The following is a 16,933-nucleotide window of genomic DNA, read 5'->3' on the forward strand; positions in this document are numbered from 1 at the left end:
GACATTTTGGGGGTTCATGCACCATGACATTTCAGGTGTTTATACAGGAAAATATGTTGGGTTCCTCCACCATGAGATTTTGAGTAATTTGGGGTTGTAATTTGGGGTTGGATCATCCAGCATGAAGTTTTGGGGATCTATCTAGCGTAGATTGTATATGATTATCCAGCATGAGATTTTGATGGTTTATCCAGTCAGAGATTTCATACAGCATGAGATTTGGGGGGGGGGGCAGTTATCCAGTATGACATTTTGGCAGTTCGTGCACCATGAGATTTTAGGGGTTTATACAGGAGAACTTTTCAGGGTTCCTCCAACATATTTCAGGAGTTCCTCCACCATGAGATTTTGGGGGTTTATCTAGCGCAAGATTTCAGAAGTTTATCCAGCATGAGATTTGAGTATTTTATACAGCGTGAAATTTTTGGGGGTTCATGCTGCATGATATTTAGGGGGTTTTCCAGCATGGGATTTTGGAAATATATTCAGCATGAGATTTTTGTGGCTTACCTATTATGAGATTTTGGGGGTTAATCCAGCATGCAATTTTTCTAGGGTACATCCAGCATGAAGTTTTGGGGGTCTATCTAGCGTAGATTGCATAGGTTTATCCAGCATGATATTTTGAGGTTCATAATGTGATTTGGGGTTATATTATCCATCATGACATTTTGGGGGTTCACCCAACATGAAATTTGGGGGGGGGGGGATTATCCAGCATGAGATTTTGGGGGGTTGGGGGGTTATCCAGCATGACATTTCGGGGGGGTTCATGCAGCATGATCTTTGGTGGATTTATCCAGGATTTATCCAGCATGGGATTTTGGGGGTTTAGCTGGCATGAGATTTGAGTATTTGAAAATTTTGGGGGTTCATGCAGCATGATATTTAGGGGGTTTTCCAGCATGGGATTTTGGAAATATATTCAGTATGACATTTCTGGGGTTTATCTAATATGAGATTTGGGGGGGGGGGGGCAGCATGATATTTAGAGGGTTTATCCAGCATGAGATTTTGGGATTGCATCCAGCATGACATTTCGGGGGTTCATGCAGCATGATCATTGGTGGATTTATCCAGCATGGGATTTTGGGGGTTCATGCAGCATGATATTTAGGGGGTTTTCCAGCATGGGATTTTGGAAATATATTCAGTATGACATTTCTGGGGTTTATCTAATGAGATTTTGGAATTGTATCCAGCATGACATTTTGGGGGTTCATGCAGCATGATCTTTGGTGAATTTATCCAGAATGGGATTTTGGGGGTTTATCAGGCACGAGATTTGAAATTGTGGGGGGTTCATGCAACATGATATTTAGGGGGTTTTCCAGCATGGGATTTTGGAATTGTATCCAGCATGACATTTCGGGGGTTCATGCAGCATGATTTTGGGGGTTTATCCGGCATGAGATTTGAGTATTTGAAATTTTGGGGGTTCATGCAGCGTGATATTTAGGGGGTTTTCCATGGGATTTTGGAATTGTATCCAGCATGACATTTTGGGGGTTCATGCAGCATGAGATTTTGGAATTGTATCCAGCATGACATTTCGGGGGTTCATGCAGCGTGAGATTTTGGAATTGCATCCAGCATGACATTTCGGGGGTTCATGCAGCATGATCATTGGTGGATTTATCCAGCATGGGATTTTGGGGGTTTATCCGGCATGAGATTTGAGTATTTGAAATTTTGGGGGTTCATGCAGCGTGATATTTAGGGGGTTTTCCAGCATGGGATTTTGGAATTGTATCCAGCATGACATTTCGGGGGTTCACGCAGCATGGGATTTTGGAATTGTATCCAGCATGACATTTCGGGGGTTCACGCAGCATGGGATTTTGGAATTGCATCCAGCATGACATTTCGGGGGTTCATGCAGCACGATCATTGGTGGATTTTGGGGGGTTATCCGGCATGAGAAGGTCACCTTGAGGTTAGTGGAAGGCTGGAAGCACAGTGAAGCTCCATCTCTGATTGCATTGCACAGAGCAGGTGTTCTCAGAGGCTGGCTCAGCCTCACTCCCTCAATGAACACATGCTGCTAATGACACATGAATAGCAAACAGTTTTTGTGAGCAGCTTCTCCTCCAGGACCTCCCATGCCTTGTGTTTTCCACCAGCTCCAGGCCTCTATTAACCCCTACATCCCGCCATCTGCCAGCAAAGCTTCCCCTTCCACAATGCTCCAGCCCCCTCCAGCACCCATCTGGTTAAAGACCATTTTTCCCCTCTGCAGTTGCATGAATGGGCTGTACCAATTGTGGAAAAAATGAATGAAACGTAGGGGGGGATCTGGCCCATTGACACCCCCTCAGTACTGCTGCTTGCAGGTGCTGGGAAGGGGGCACTTGTCAGAAGAATGGCCGGTTGGCCTTTGCTGCTTCCAATAATTCATTGGCTGGGTGATCAGAATCCATGATAGCGGGTGTACCTGAGCCCTTTAATTCTTGCTCCCCCCCACAATAACTGCACTATGGGTCTGCCCCACCTTGGGTGTTTGTTGGATGCTGTAACACCCTGCAGATTGTATTTCCAGATTGACTGACCTGTGCAGGTAAGTGCTTCTGCATGGTGCAAGGACCAGATGTGGGGGGCTGGATGGGATGGTAGGGATGCTTTTTTCAGGCTGCAGGGGAGCACATGGATGGAGCAATCCCTGGCTGTCAGTTAGAGGGACTGGAGCAATCCCTGGCTGTCACTTAGAGGGGATGGATGGAGCAATCCCTGGCTGTCACTTAGAGGGGATGGATGGAGCAATTCCTGGCTGTCACTTAGAGGGACTGGATGGAGCAATCCCTGGCTGTCACTTAGAGGGACTGGATGGAGCAATCCCTGGCTGTCACTTAGAGGGGGATGGATGGATCAATCAATCCCTGGCTGTCACTTAGAGGGAATGGATGGAGCAATCCCTGGCTGTCACTTAGAGGGAATGGATGGAGCAATCCCTGGATGTCACTTAGAGGGACTGGATGGAGCAATCCCTGGCTGTCACTTAGAGGGAATGGATGGAGCAATCCCTGGCTGTCACTTAGAGGGAATGGAGCAATCCATGGCTGTCACTTAGAGGGACTGGATGGAGCAATCCCTGGCTGTCACTTAGAGGGAATGGATGGAGCAATCCCTGGCTGTCACTTAGAGGGACTGGATGGGGCAATCCCTGGCTGTCACTTAGAGGGACTGGATGGAGCAATCCCTGGCTGTCACTTAGAGGGGATGGATGGATCAATCAATCCCTGGCTGTCACTTAGAGGGACTGGATGGAGCAATCCCTGGCTGTCACTTAGAGGGAATGGATGGAGCAATCCCTGGCTGTCACTTAGAGGGAATGGAGCAATCCATGGCTGTCACTTAGAGGGACTGGATGGAGCAATCCCTGGCTGTCACTTAGAGGGAATGGATGGAGCAATCCCTGGCTGTCACTTAGAGGGAATGGAGCAATCCATGGCTGTCACTTAGAGGGACTGGATGGAGCAATCCCTGGCTGTCACTTAGAGGGACTGGATGGAGCAATCCCTGGCTGTCACTTAGAGGGACTGGATGGAGCAATCCCTGGCTGTCACTTAGAGGGGATGGATGGAGCAATCCCTGGCTGTCACTTAGAGGGACTGGATGGAGCAATCCCTGGCTGTCACTTAGAGGGACTGGATGGAGCAATCCCTGGCTGTCACTTAGAGGGGATGGATGGAGCAATCCCTGGCTGTCACTTAGAGGGAATGGATGGAGCAATCCCTGGATGTCACTTAGAGGGGATGGATGGAGCAATCCCAGGCTGTCACTTAGAGGGGATGGATGGAGCAACCCCTGGCTGTCACTTAGAGGGAATGGATGGAGCAATCCCTGGCTGTCACTTAGAGGGAATGGATGGAGCAATCCCTGGCTGTCACTTAGAGGGACTGGATGGAGCAATCCCTGGCTGTCACTTAGAGGGGATGGATGGAGCAATCCCAGGCTGTCACTTAGAGGGGATGGATGGAGCAATCCCAGGCTGTCACTTAGAGGGGGTGGATGGAGCAATCCCTGGCTGTCACTTAGAGGGGGTGGATGGAGCAATCCCTGGCTGTCACTTAGAGGGATGCTCCAGTGTCACATGTGTGTTGTCAGCTGTGATCTGCTTATTGCACCCTCTGGGGGGGTCTTTGTGTCCTATGCCGGGCACCTGGGGGGCAACAACAGAAATACAAGAGCCACAGTCCTGTCCTGATGTCCTTTATCTATTCCCTTTGATGTGTGCGGAGTACATCAGGGTGACAGCTGGCTCATTTCCTGGCTTCATGTCTCTCTATTTACCACTGCATCATAAAAAATGTATTTTGTTGCCTTTTGCATATAAACCGGGAAACGCCGAGACATCCATCGCGGTGATCCCGGAAAATGCCGACTAGTATTCTCAGAATTAAAAAAAAATATAAGGCAACCAATGTTTCTGTCCGAAAGGGTTCACCTTTAAAGTAGAACGCCAAGAAAACTGCTACAAATTTGAAAAATAGACAGCGAAAGAGCAGCACGGCTGAAGTCATCACTCTGTTCTTTCCTCCTGTCAGTGAGTTCCCTAGTGTTAGACTGACAACACTGCATTGCAGTGAAGCCTGACTTGGCAAATTGACCCTTCTACTCCTTTATTGGAGAACTCCAAGCAAACTGCTAAATACATACTTGTAGGTAGATTCAGAGAGAAGTGCCTAAACTTGCAGCGGCGTAGCTTAGCGTGTTTAGGCTACGCCGCCGTAAGTTAGCTAGGCAAGTACATGATTCTCAATGTACTTGCCTGCTATGTTACGGCGGCGTAGCCTAAAGCGGGCGGGCTTAAGGGCGCTGAATTCAAATGTGTGGAAGGGGGGCGTGTTTAATGCTAATAAGGCTTGACCTTACGGTTTTGACGGGTTTATTTTACTGCGCATGCGCCGGGCGCCTACATTTCCCAGTGTGCATTGCGGCTAAGTACGCCGTACGGGCCTATTGATTTCGACGGGGACGTAAACGACGTGAATCCCGATTCGCGGACGACTTAGGCAAACGACGTAAAAATTTCGAATTTCGCGGCGGGAACGGCGGCCATACTTAACATTACTATTCCACTAGGGCCTAGCTCTAACTTTACGCGGCCTATCTCTTACGCAAACAGCGTAAAAGTACTGCGTCGGCCGGGCGTACGTTCGTGAATCGGCGTATCCCTCTCATTTACATATTCTACGCCGACCGCAATGGAAGCGCCACCTAGCGGCCATCCAAAATATTGCAATCTAAGATAGGACGGCACAAGCCGTCCTATCTTAGATATGTTTAAGCGTATCTCTGTTTGAGCATGCGCTTAAACATAAGTCGGCGTAGATTCTGAGTTAGGTTGACTTATCTACTGATAAGTCGGCCTAACTCTACCTGTTGGTATATAGACCGAAAAAGAGCAGCAGCTTACTGATGAAGTTGTCACTCTGTTCTTTCCTCCTGTGAGTGAGTTCCCTAGTGTTAGACTGACAGTACTGCAATGCAGTGACGTCTGACTTGGCATATTGACCTTTTTTTTTTTCTCCTTTTATTGGAGAACTCCAAGCAAACTGCTAAATACATACTTGGGGCCAGATCCTCATAGAAGTTATCTATTGATACGCCGCGTAACTTCTAGGTTGCTCCGGCGTATCTTTGTTTTGTATCCACAAAACAAGATACGCCTGAAGCTGGGCTAGATCCAACTGGCGTACGTCTTAGTACGCCGTCGGATCCAAGGTGCATATTTAGGCTGGCCGCTAGGTGGCGCTTCCGTAGATTTCCGCGTCGAGTATGCAAATTAGCTAGATACGGCGATCCACGAACGTACGTCCGCCCGGAGCATTTTTTTATGTCGTTTCCGTAAGGCTTTTTTCGGCGTATAGTTACCCCTGCTATATGAGGCGTATCCTATGTTAAGTATGGACGTCGTTCCCTCGTCAAATTTTGAAAATTTTACGTTGTTTGCGTAAGTCGTTCACGAATAAGGCTTTGCGTAGAATTACGTTCACGTCGAAAGCATTGGCTTGTTGCGGGTTAATTTCGAGCATGCGCACTGGGATACCCCCCCGGACGGCGCATGCGTCAATTACGTGGTGTCAAGTCAAATTAACATAAAACACGCCCACATCTTTATCATTTGAATTCCGCGCCCTTACGCCGGCAGATTTACGCTACCCCGCCGTAACTTTAGAGGCAAGTGCTTTGTGAATACAGCACTTGCCTCTCAAAGTTGCGGCGGCGTAGCGTTACTACGATACGCTACGCCTGCCTAAAATTACGATCCGCTACGTGGATCTGGCCCTTGGTATATAGACCGAAAAAGAGCAGCAGCTTACTGATGAAGTTGGCACTCTGTTCTTTCCACCTGTCAGTGAGTTCCCTAGTGTTCGACTGACTTGGCAAATTGACCCTTCTACTCATTTTATTGGAGAATTCCAAGCAAACTAAGTACATACTTGAAAACTGATCCCCAGCATAAAAAGTGAGAAATCCACCCCTCCCCCACAATAACACATCCTGGTAATATACAATGAACTGTGGATCACCTCATATTATGATAAACATAACCTAACATATGATAAACATGTCCAAGCTAGATATGTAAATAACCTGTCACTCAAAGCAAGGAGAGAGGAAAGGACTTTTTATTTAGACAGGTTTTATCTGGAAGTCTGTTAATTTTCACTGAACAATAAAAGAGGATTGCTCAGAGCTGGATTAACTCTGTGTGGCAAGACTGGGCACAGATGATAGGAAATCTTATTCTCTACATTGTGACATAAAAAAAAAAAAAAGTTTCTCTCCTACTAAACTGGGTTAGGGGTTGGCATTTTTGCCATGCAGCACTGGGGTCCATGTTTCAAGTCCTGGTCAGGATTCTATCTGCATGGAGTTTGCATGGTTTCCCTGGTTTCCTCCCACAATCCAAAGACATTCTGGTAGCATAGACATGTGCACAGGGTGTGCCAGGTGTGCTCAGGAACACCCTAATCACTAGGGGTGCAACGGATCACAGTTGATCCGTGATCCGAACGGTTCACCCCCTTCGGATCGGAACACACTGTGATCCGCGGATTGCCACGGCTCCGGAGCTAGGCCGAAGCCGCGGTCTTTCCTAATGTTACGGCGGCGGCCCCGGAGCTAGGCCGAAGCCGCGGCGTTTCCTAATGTTATGGCCGCGGCTTTGGCATACCTCCGGAGCCGCCGCCGTAACATTAGGAAAGACCGCGGCTTCGGCCTAGCTCCGAAGCTGCGGCCATCTTGGTACACCCGGCGGTGGCCCTCCTCTGTTTACACCCACAGAGGAGGAGCCCACACTCGTGGGACACGCCGCTCGTCTGTCGGTACTAGCTGGGGGGGGACGACACTGTCCTGAGCAGGGGGGGGGGGACACTGTCCTGAGCAGGGGGGGGACACTGTCCTGAGCAGGGGGGGACACTGTCCTGAGCGGGGGGGGACACTGTCCTGAGCGGGGGGGGGACACTGTCCTGAGCAAGGGGGGTCACTGTCCTGAGAGGAGGGGGGGGTCTCTGTCCTGAGAGGAGGGGGGGGGTCTCTGTACCGAGGGGGTACTATAGTTGGTGTGGGGGGGGAGGAGATGTGGATATTACAGTGGGGGAGATTTTTTTTTTTTTTGCCGATCCGAAAAATCCGATCCGTGACTCCTGATCCGAGGAACGATCCGAACTGTGAGATTTTTGATCCGTTGCACCCCTACTAATCACCCCATACAGCACAGACTCACCCTACTGCCTTAGACAAGCCCCCCCCCCCAGCGATACCGGCTTCCCTCCTCTCCCACCAGCTGCTGCTACAGGGATGTTTTTAAGGATGAGTAAGGGAAGGGGCAGGTACGTATGTAATTTACTGTCTCCCTCCCTTTCTAAATGAACACCATGAGTGATCAGTGGTGTGTGTTTGTGTTTTGGGGTGCACACCCTAATGTAATGGGCTGGGCACACCTATGGCTGGTAGGTTAATTGGCTCCTGTGTAAAATTGGCCCTAGGTTGATATTCTACACGGAGCGATATACAATTAGCGTACCTCCAACTGCTGTAAGACTACAAGTCCCATGAGGCATAGCAAGACTCTGACAGCCACAAGTATGACACCCAGAGGCGCGATGAGACTTGTAGTTTTGCAACAGCTGGAGATCCACTAATTGTATATCCCTGTAAAACAGAGTGTGCCCCAAGATGGTCACCTCATTATTTCCCACGAACAGTAGATAAAGCGGTCCCTGAGGTAAAAGGGCTCTAGAAATTGATTGACAAATACAAGGAAGGACTGGCCATGGGGGAATTTGCTCTCCCAGGCCAATAATAATAAGATATGTTGGGCTGGTGGCCTTGAAATAGATACTTTGTCCTTCAGACACTGATCAGTGTACATAGGGCCACCAGCCCAACATATCTTCTCTATGTAAACTGATCAGTGTCTGAAGGACAAAGTATCTTTTTCAAGGCCACCAGCCCAACATATCTTATTATTATTGGCCCGGGAGAGCAAATTCCCCCATGGCCAGTCCTTCCTTGTGTACACTGATCAATGTCTCAATGATGAAGTATCTCCACTTAGGGCCACCAGCCCAACATATTACAATGATGAAGTATCTCCACTTAGGGCCACCAGCCCAACATATTAGATTAGTACTGGCCTGGGAGGACAAATGCCCCCATACCCAGCCCTTCCCTGTGTACACTGAAGAATATCTGAATAGTGAAATGTCTCCACTCAGGGCCAGCAGCCCAACATATCTTCTCTGAATGGAGACATTTCACTATTCAGATATTCTTCAGTGTACACAGAGAAGTACTATTAACATACGTTGGGCTGGGGGCCCTGAATGGAGATACTTCACCATTGACACACTGATCAATGTACACAGGGAAGGATGGGCCATGGGGGCATTTGTCCTCTCAGCCCAGTACTAATCTAAGATGTTGGGCTGGTGGCCCTAAGTGAAGATACTTCATCATTGAGACATTGATCAGTGTACACAGGGAAGGACGGGCCATGGGGGAATTTGCTCTCCCTGGGCCAATAATAAGATATGTTGGGCTGGTGGCCTTGAAATAGATACTTTGTCCTTCAAACACTGATCAGTGTACATGGAGAAGATATGTTGGGCTGGTGGCCCTGAGTGGAGACATTTCACTATTCAGATATTCTTCAGTGTACACAGGGAAGTACTATTAACATGGGACGGGAGCCCTGAATGGAGAAACTTCACCAATCACACACTGATCAATGTACACAGGGAAGGACGGGCCATGGGGTCATTTGTCCTTTCAGCCCAGTACTAACATAATGTGTTGGTCTGGTGGCCCTAAGTGGAGATACTTCTTCATTATGACATTGATGAGTGTACACAGGGAAGGACTGGCCATGGGGGAATTTGCTCTCCCGGGACAGTAGTAATGAGATATGTTGGGCTGTTGGCCTTGAAAGAGATACTTTGTCCTTCAGACACTGATCAGTGTACACAGAGAAGAAAAGTTAGGCTGGTGGCCCTGAGTGGAGACATTTCACTATTCGGATATTCTTCAGTGTACACAGGGAAGTACTATTAACATGGGACGGGAGCCCTGAATGGAGAAACTTCACCAATCACACACTGATCAATGTACACAGGGAAGGACGGGGCCATGGGGTCATTTGTCTTCCAGGGCCAGTACTACTATAATATGTTGGTCTGGTGGCCCTGAGTGGAGATACTTCACCACCCCCTTTGCCCCGCCCATGTATATGCCACTTTTTTAATGAAGCGCCCATCAAATGCAGCCTCGCCAGCGCCCATCAAATGCAACCTCACCAGCACCCATCAATGAATGTTTGCTTGCTTCCATTCGTTTGGGAGTCAGGGCACAGACACTGTACTCCAACACCGCTGCACCTCTGATGCTATGTGCCAATGAAGCGGTGGCTGCCTGCTGATGCTGAGTCTTAGTTGCTTGCTGCAGAGAGAAGAGAGTAGGAACATCAGTGGCTGGGCGCCCTAGGCAGCAGTGCACACTAGGCAGCTGCCTAGTGGTAGCACCGGCCCTGTGCACTGGTGATACATAATGAGAATATACAGTAACGTTGCCTGTTACCCATTTAGACCTGTGATTACAATGTCTGATAGCGGGAAGTCTTCCTGCACCATAGGCGTGCGCAAGGGGTGTGCCTGGGCACACCCTAATCCTGGAGTTGGTGACAGGTAAACCGCAACCCTTCCTTGCTGGTCCTCAGAATCTGGACAGGAGAGGTGGCGGGGTGGAATTTGGTGGAACCGATCTGTATTTTCCTCCTGCAGCAGCTGAAAGTAGGCTTCTCCTCCTCTCCCTTTTGTCAACATTTAGCTGCCACAGGAGGAAAATATAGGGGATCGGTACGAATATCTGCCACCCCTCCTTTCGTTTTAGGGTGGAAAGCGGGGAAGAGGCCGGTAAATATGTCGAATGCATATGTGTTGGAGCTTTGGGGTGCACACCCTAATGCAATAGGCTGTGCACACCTATGTCCTGCACCAACTTCATTGCAGCTCTGAGATGTCATGTGATCAAATGCAGAGAGCTGCCAAGGCAGCTGATACTAGGAAATGTATAAAGGAAGACAAAAAAAAACGACAAACACGTTCTTAAAAAACACTCGCCAATCAATGCAACACAATGACACACTTTTCATTGCCAATTGCCTCTAGCCCATAGAAATCCCTATCTACCATAAAAGGGATATATTTGGTTGCCCCCCCCCCCACCCAGATCAAAGTCTTGCCTTGCCAGTACACCTATGGTGGTCCCTAATGGGCCCTTTTGGGCTTGGGTAACATGGACATTAGTGTAAGCTGCATTAGTTACATGTCCAGCTCTGAATCTGGAGAAGATGAATTGCAGTAGAGTAGTTGGGGGGGGGGGGGGGGGGAAACACATTCTTTAAAAAAACTCGCCAATCAATGCAACACAATGACACCCTTTTCATTGCCAATTGCCTCTAGCCCATAGAAATCCCTATCTACCATAAAAGAGAAATATTTGGTTGCCCCCCCCCCCACCCAGATCAAAGTCTTCCCTTGCCAGTACACCTATGGTGGTCCCTAATGGGCCCTATTGGGCTTGGGTAACATGGGCATTAGTGTAAGCTGCATTAGTTACATGTCCAGCTCTAAATCTGGAGAAGATGAATTTCAGTGGAGTGTTTGGGGGGGGGGCTGGGGAAGCAGAATCCCTTGTGAGGTTTCTCTGCTCGGCTGGTTATTGCAGTGTCAGCGGAGATGAGGACTTTATTATTTATGCATGTGTAAATCAGCCTTTACATGCCACAGAGATTTCTTAGAACTGTCAAAGGATTCAGAAAAGGAAGTCCTATTTCCAAGAAAGGTCCAAGTCAGAAAGGTTTCCAAGAAAGAGCTCCATTTCCCACCTGCTTCCTTACAGTCGCCATGCTTTTTATATACTGAAAACATTCTAGAAAACCAATGTGTGAAATGCCAGATCTGGTGAGTAGACTTCCGCCACATGATCTGGTGAGTAGACTTCCGCCATTCCAAAGCTATGGGCACCGATATGGCGCTCCCCTCTTTGTTGGGCCTTCGTTATTTTGGGAGGGCAATCCCATTCCAAGGTTATGAGACTTTGTTGAGGCAATAACAGTCTCCACTCTTCTTTTGGAAAGGCAATCCCATTCCAAAACTATAGGCACTGATCTGGAGCCTCCCCTCTTTGTGGGACGGACACTTTTTTGGGGAAAAACCATCCCCATTACATTTGTTAAGGCAATAACCGCCTCGGAGGTGATCCCATTCCAAAGCTGTGGGCACTGACAGGGCCGGCCCTACCATGGGACCCGATGGTACCATTGTACCAGGCAGCACCTTCAGGGGGGCGGCAAATTGCCGCCCGCACGCCATCCCATTCCGCCAGCTCCGCTCTCCACTCCACTGTGGGGCTAATTGCCACCCGACCGCTCCTCCCGTTCCGCTCTCTGCTCCAATGTGGGGTTAATTGCATTAATAGAGCCATAACAGGTCCTTTTTATACTCCTATATACATGTATAGAGCCATGATAGGTCCACTTTAGTTATCATGATATAAAATAATGAATGTGGGGGCATTTTGGTGGGCGTAATTTTTTTTGGGGGGGGGGCAGCATTTCATTCTTGGTACCAGGCAGCACAATGTCTTGGGCCGGCACTGGGCACTGATGTGGATTCCCCTTCTTTGTGTGACTTCCTCTCTTTTTGGAAGGCATTCTGCATGAATTTGCAGTGTGTTTGTCGGAATTTGTGTCCATTTAGCCAAAGAACGCGCGTGAGGTTGGGTATTTGATGTTAGATGAGAAGACCTAGCTCTCGCAATCGGTGTTCAAATCAAAGCGGAGTTCCACCCAAAAATTGAACTTCCACTTTTCGGAACCCTCCAGTGTCACATTTGGCACCTTTCAGGGGGGGAGGGGGGTGCAGATACCTGTCTAAGACAGGTATTTGCACCCACTTCCGGGAATACACTCTGTGGCAGTCACGCCCCTACCCGCACGCCCTGGGAAACGCACTGTTCCCAGGAGAGAGCGGGGACCAGTGATGGCGCGCCGCACTACTTGCGCATGCGCAGTAGGGAACCGGGCAGTGAAGCCGCAACGCTTCACCTCCTGATTCCCTCACCGAGGATGGCGGCGGGTGCAGCCAAGGGACGAGGGATTGCTCGGCCTTAGGCTGCCGACATCACGGGCGCGCTGGACAGGTAAGTCTCCAGTATTTGTAGCTGCTGGCTTTTAAAAATAAAATCGTCGGAACCTCCGCTTTAATCCCATAGGTGTTCTACAGTTGTGGTAATGGCTGTAGATAAAGAGGGGGATAGGGGGGTCCAAACTGGGGTGGCTTTTTTTTTTTTTTAGGAGGGCGGCTTCTGCACTACGATATAGTGTTTTTTTTTTTGTTTTTTTTTGTTTTTTTTTTGTCGGCTCTCTTGTACTAGCCGCTCAATTGCTATTACAAGCAGACGTGCGCCCTCCACCCCTTCCGCAGCTCTCCCATCCTCTTCTGGGGTAGTCTTTGCTTGGCTGACATGACATCGCTTCCAGTTTACTTGGCAACCATCAGCGCCAGTTTTGAAAAATCTAAAGCATTCAAAACGCTGATCTTGGTGTTTTGAATGCTTTTAAGTGCATAGGCGGGATTTGGGGTCTTATAGACCCCAGATTTCTCCATAAAGATTACCTGTCCCTGCCTAGCACTTTTCGCTGTGAAAATGACAATGGTCCCAAAAATGTGTCAAAAGTGTCCGATGTGTCCGCCATAATGTCGCAGTCATGAAAAAAATCACTGATCGCCGCCATTACTAGTAAAAAAAAAAAAAATTATTAATAGAAAATGCCATAAAACTATCCCCTATTTTGTAAGCGCTATAAATTTTGCGCAAACCAATCAATAAACGCTTATTGCGATTTTTTTAATTTTTTTTTATTACAATAAATAAGTAGAAGAATACGTATCGGCCTAAACTGAGGAAAAAAAAATGTTTTTTTATATATATTTTGGGGGGGATATTTATTATAGCAAAAAGTTAAAAATATTTATTTTTTTTTCAAAATTGTCGCTCTATTTTTGTTTTCTAGCACAAAAAATAAAAACCGCAGAGGTGATCAAATACCACCAAAAGAAAGCTCTATTTGTGGGGGAAAAAAAGGACGCCAATTTTGTTTGGGAGCCACGTCGCACGACCGCGCAATTGTCAGTTAAAGCGACGCAGTGCCGAATCTCAAAAAGGGGCAAGGTCCTTTACCTGCATAATGGTCCGGGGGTTGAAGTGGAGGTTCACCCGAAATTTAATTTTTAACCTTAGATTGATGCTCATTTTGTCTAGGGGAATCGGGTATTTTTTTTAAAATCTAAGCAGTACTTACCGTTTTAGAGAGCGATCTTCTCCGCCGCTTCCGGGTATGGGCTGCGGGACTGGGCGTTCCTATTTTATTGACAGTCTTCCGATGGTCGCATCCATCGCGTCACAATTTTCCGAAAGTAGCCGAACGTCGGTGCGCAGGCGCCGTATAGAGCCGCGCCGACGTTCGGCTACTCGTGACGCGATAGATGCGACCGTCAGAAGCCTGTCGGAAGCCTGTCAATCAAATGGGAACGCCCAGTCCCGAAGACCATACCCGGAAGCGGCGGAGAAGATCGCTCTCTAAAACGGTAAGTACTGCTTCGATTAAAAAAAAACTACCCGATTTCCCCTAGACAAAATGAGCATTAATCTAAGGTTAAAATTTTCTTTTTGGGTGAACTCCCGCTTTAACACGACAACATTTTGAAAAATTAGTAGTATAAAATACATAGGCGTGCACACAGGGTGTGCCCAGGCACACCCTAATCACCCTGTGCAGAACAGATTCCCCCTACTGACCTGGCTCCCCTTCCTCCCCCCCCCCCCCCCCACAGCACTGCTGGCTTCTCTCCTCTTCCACCGCTTGTTGCTGTGGATGTTTTAGAATGGGTTAGGAAAGGGGCCAGTAAATATGCCATTTACCGGCAGCTTCCCTTTCTGAATGAACATTGTGAGTGATCGGTAGAGTGTTTGAGCTTTGTGGGGCACACCCTAATGCCAAAGGCTGCTCACACCTATGATAAAATACTTTTTCAAGGCACTGTGGGTCATTCCTGATCAGGACTGTATAGTGACCAGCTTGAATGGCTCATAAATGATGCTACGTACCGGTTAGTTAAAGCGGGAGTTCACCCGAAATTTTTTTTTTAACCTTAGATTGATGCTCATTTTGTCAAGGGGAATCGGGTAGTTTTTTTAAAATCGAAGCAGTACTTGCTGTTTTAGAGAGCGATCTTCTCCGCCGCTTCCGGGTATGGTCTTCGGGACTGGGCATTCCTATTTGATTGACAGGCTTCCGATAGGCTTCCGACGGTCGCATCCATCGCGTCACGAGTAGCCGAAAGAAGCCGAACGTCGGTGTGGCTCTATACGGCACATGCGCACCAACATTCGCCTACTTTGGGAAAATCCCGACGCGATGTATGCGACCGTCGGAAGCCTGTCAATCAAATAGGAACGCCCAGTCCCGCAGCCCATACCCGGAAGCGGCGGAGAAGATCGCTCTCTAAAACGGTAAGTACTGCTTCGATTTTAAAAAAAAATACCCGATTCCCCTAGACAAAATGAGCATCAATCTAAGGTAAAAATTTACTTTTCGGGTGAACCTCCACTTTAACAAATACAAAGGATGGGCAGGATGCAAAAGGATTGAGAAAAAAGTCTGCTACATCCACTAGATGGCAAAATAATCTAATCTTGCAGGCAGCATTCAAAACCAATAATACAAAAAAAAAAAAAAAAAAAAAGGGAGGGAGCTTCTGATTTCATCTGCAGCTGAGCCGTCTGAGAGCGACATAGTAATCAGACCGCAGGAAGGGCTGAAACAAAGCAGAGTGCTCAGGCAAGGTAAGGCGTGAGCTTGTTTGTGTGTATATATATATATATATATATATATATATATATATATATATATATATATATATATATGTGTCTTATCGTGTCCATCCCAAAAAGTGATGCTCTGACCGACCGCCAGAAGGATGCAATTGGCTCGTTATCTGGACCAGTATCATCCTGGCTCCTGCACTTCCTAGCACTTTGTAGCCTACTGCCAGCTTGAGAGTCCTGACGTAGCGACAATATCCAGCAACAATGTTCTGCAACCGATGCACTTCCCATTATACCGCAGCTTGTATTTTTGTTGGACTCAACCAAAGTGTTTTTTCACAGAACTAAAATTTAATTTTTTTATATTTTCCTCAACAGGTGCCTGCTCCATCCCGGCATGTAACTTCTCATCGCCCTTGCCATTAAAGACGGAATCCTTCTGAGCCCGTAACGCGAGATCCTTGAAAAGGAAAGATGCCGGAACAAAGCAACGACTATCGGGTGGTGGTGTTTGGGGCGGCGGGAGTTGGGAAAAGTTCTCTGGTTCTCAGGTTCGTCAGAGGGACTTTCAGAGAGACCTACATCCCGACCATCGAAGATACCTACAGACAGGTCATCAGCTGCGACAAGAATATCTGCACGCTGCAGATCACCGACACGACGGGGAGCCACCAGTTCCCGGCCATGCAGCGGTTGTCCATCTCTAAAGGCCACGCTTTCATCCTGGTCTACTCGGTTAGCAGTAAGCAGTCCATGGCGGAGCTTCAGCCAATCTACGAACAGATCTGCCACATCAAAGGAGACACTCAGAAAATTCCCATCATGCTGGTCGGAAACAAGAGTGACGAGGCTCTACGGGAGGTCCAGACCGGCGAAGGGGAGAGTTTGGCCAACAAGTGGAAGTGCTCTTTCATGGAAACCTCAGCCAAGCTTAACTACAATGTACAGGAGCTGTTCCAAGAACTTTTAAACTTGGAGAAAAGACGAACTGTAAGTCTCCAGGTGGGTGGGAAAAAGTCCAAACAGCAAAAGAAGAAGGAGAAGCTCAAAGGGAAATGTTCGATTATGTGAACTAGACCTCAAGCCAACAAACTGAGGCATTGCCTGTCTGCTGGACATCAAACCTGCAGGTGTCAAGCTCTAGGTTGGACTTCTTTCTTTTGGGGGCGGGGTGGTGCCGCCAAGATTCTACGCGCAGTGATGGCGAACCTTGGCACCCCAGATGTTTTAGAACTACATTTCCCATGATGCTCATGAACTCTGCAGTGTTGTTGAGCATCATGGGAAACGTAGTTCCAAAACATCTGGGGTGCCAAGGTTCGCTATCACTGCTCTATGGCATCATGATTATCATAGCAACCATTTTCAGCTACAGGTTTTATTTATTTATTTGAAGGCAAGCTCTCCGCATGCTCTGCCACCTCCCATTTTGCGCTATGAACACATTTGCGCATCGGGATGCTCATTCACCAGAAGAAGGGAACCAAGTTTTGGGTGGTTTCTGTACTTCATTTGGGAGATGTTTTAACGGCAAATT

At 47.9% G+C, this 16,933-nt stretch overlaps 1 protein-coding gene across 2 annotated transcripts; it reads left to right on the top strand.

The window, feature by feature from the left end:
- The first annotated feature begins 2,320 nt into the window (after nucleotides 1-2,320).
- Nucleotides 2,321-16,565, top strand: DIRAS3 (DIRAS family GTPase 3). 2 transcript variants are annotated; one of them, XM_040358628.1, is made up of 2 exons: nucleotides 2,321-2,557; nucleotides 15,775-16,565. In XM_040358628.1, the coding sequence occupies exon 2, from the start codon at nucleotides 15,871-15,873 to the stop codon at nucleotides 16,465-16,467; it is 597 nt and encodes a 198-aa protein (XP_040214562.1). In that variant the 5' UTR covers nucleotides 2,321-2,557; nucleotides 15,775-15,870; the 3' UTR covers nucleotides 16,468-16,565. The 2 variants fall into 2 exon arrangements, with proteins under 2 accessions (XP_040214562.1, XP_040214561.1); XM_040358627.1 differs by lacking the exon at nucleotides 2,321-2,557 and adding an exon at nucleotides 15,306-15,414.
- Nucleotides 16,566-16,933: the final 368 nt, after the last annotated feature.

Source organism: Rana temporaria, chromosome 7 (assembly GCF_905171775.1).
Source record: "Rana temporaria chromosome 7, aRanTem1.1, whole genome shotgun sequence".
In the NCBI taxonomy this organism is placed as follows: Eukaryota; Metazoa; Chordata; class Amphibia; order Anura; family Ranidae; genus Rana; species Rana temporaria.

Bases quoted from the DNA above. Each gene is read 5' to 3' on its own strand.
- DIRAS3 (XM_040358628.1), top strand. From the start codon at position 15,871: ATGCCGGAACAAAGCAACGACTATCGGGTGGTGGTGTTTGGGGCGGCG.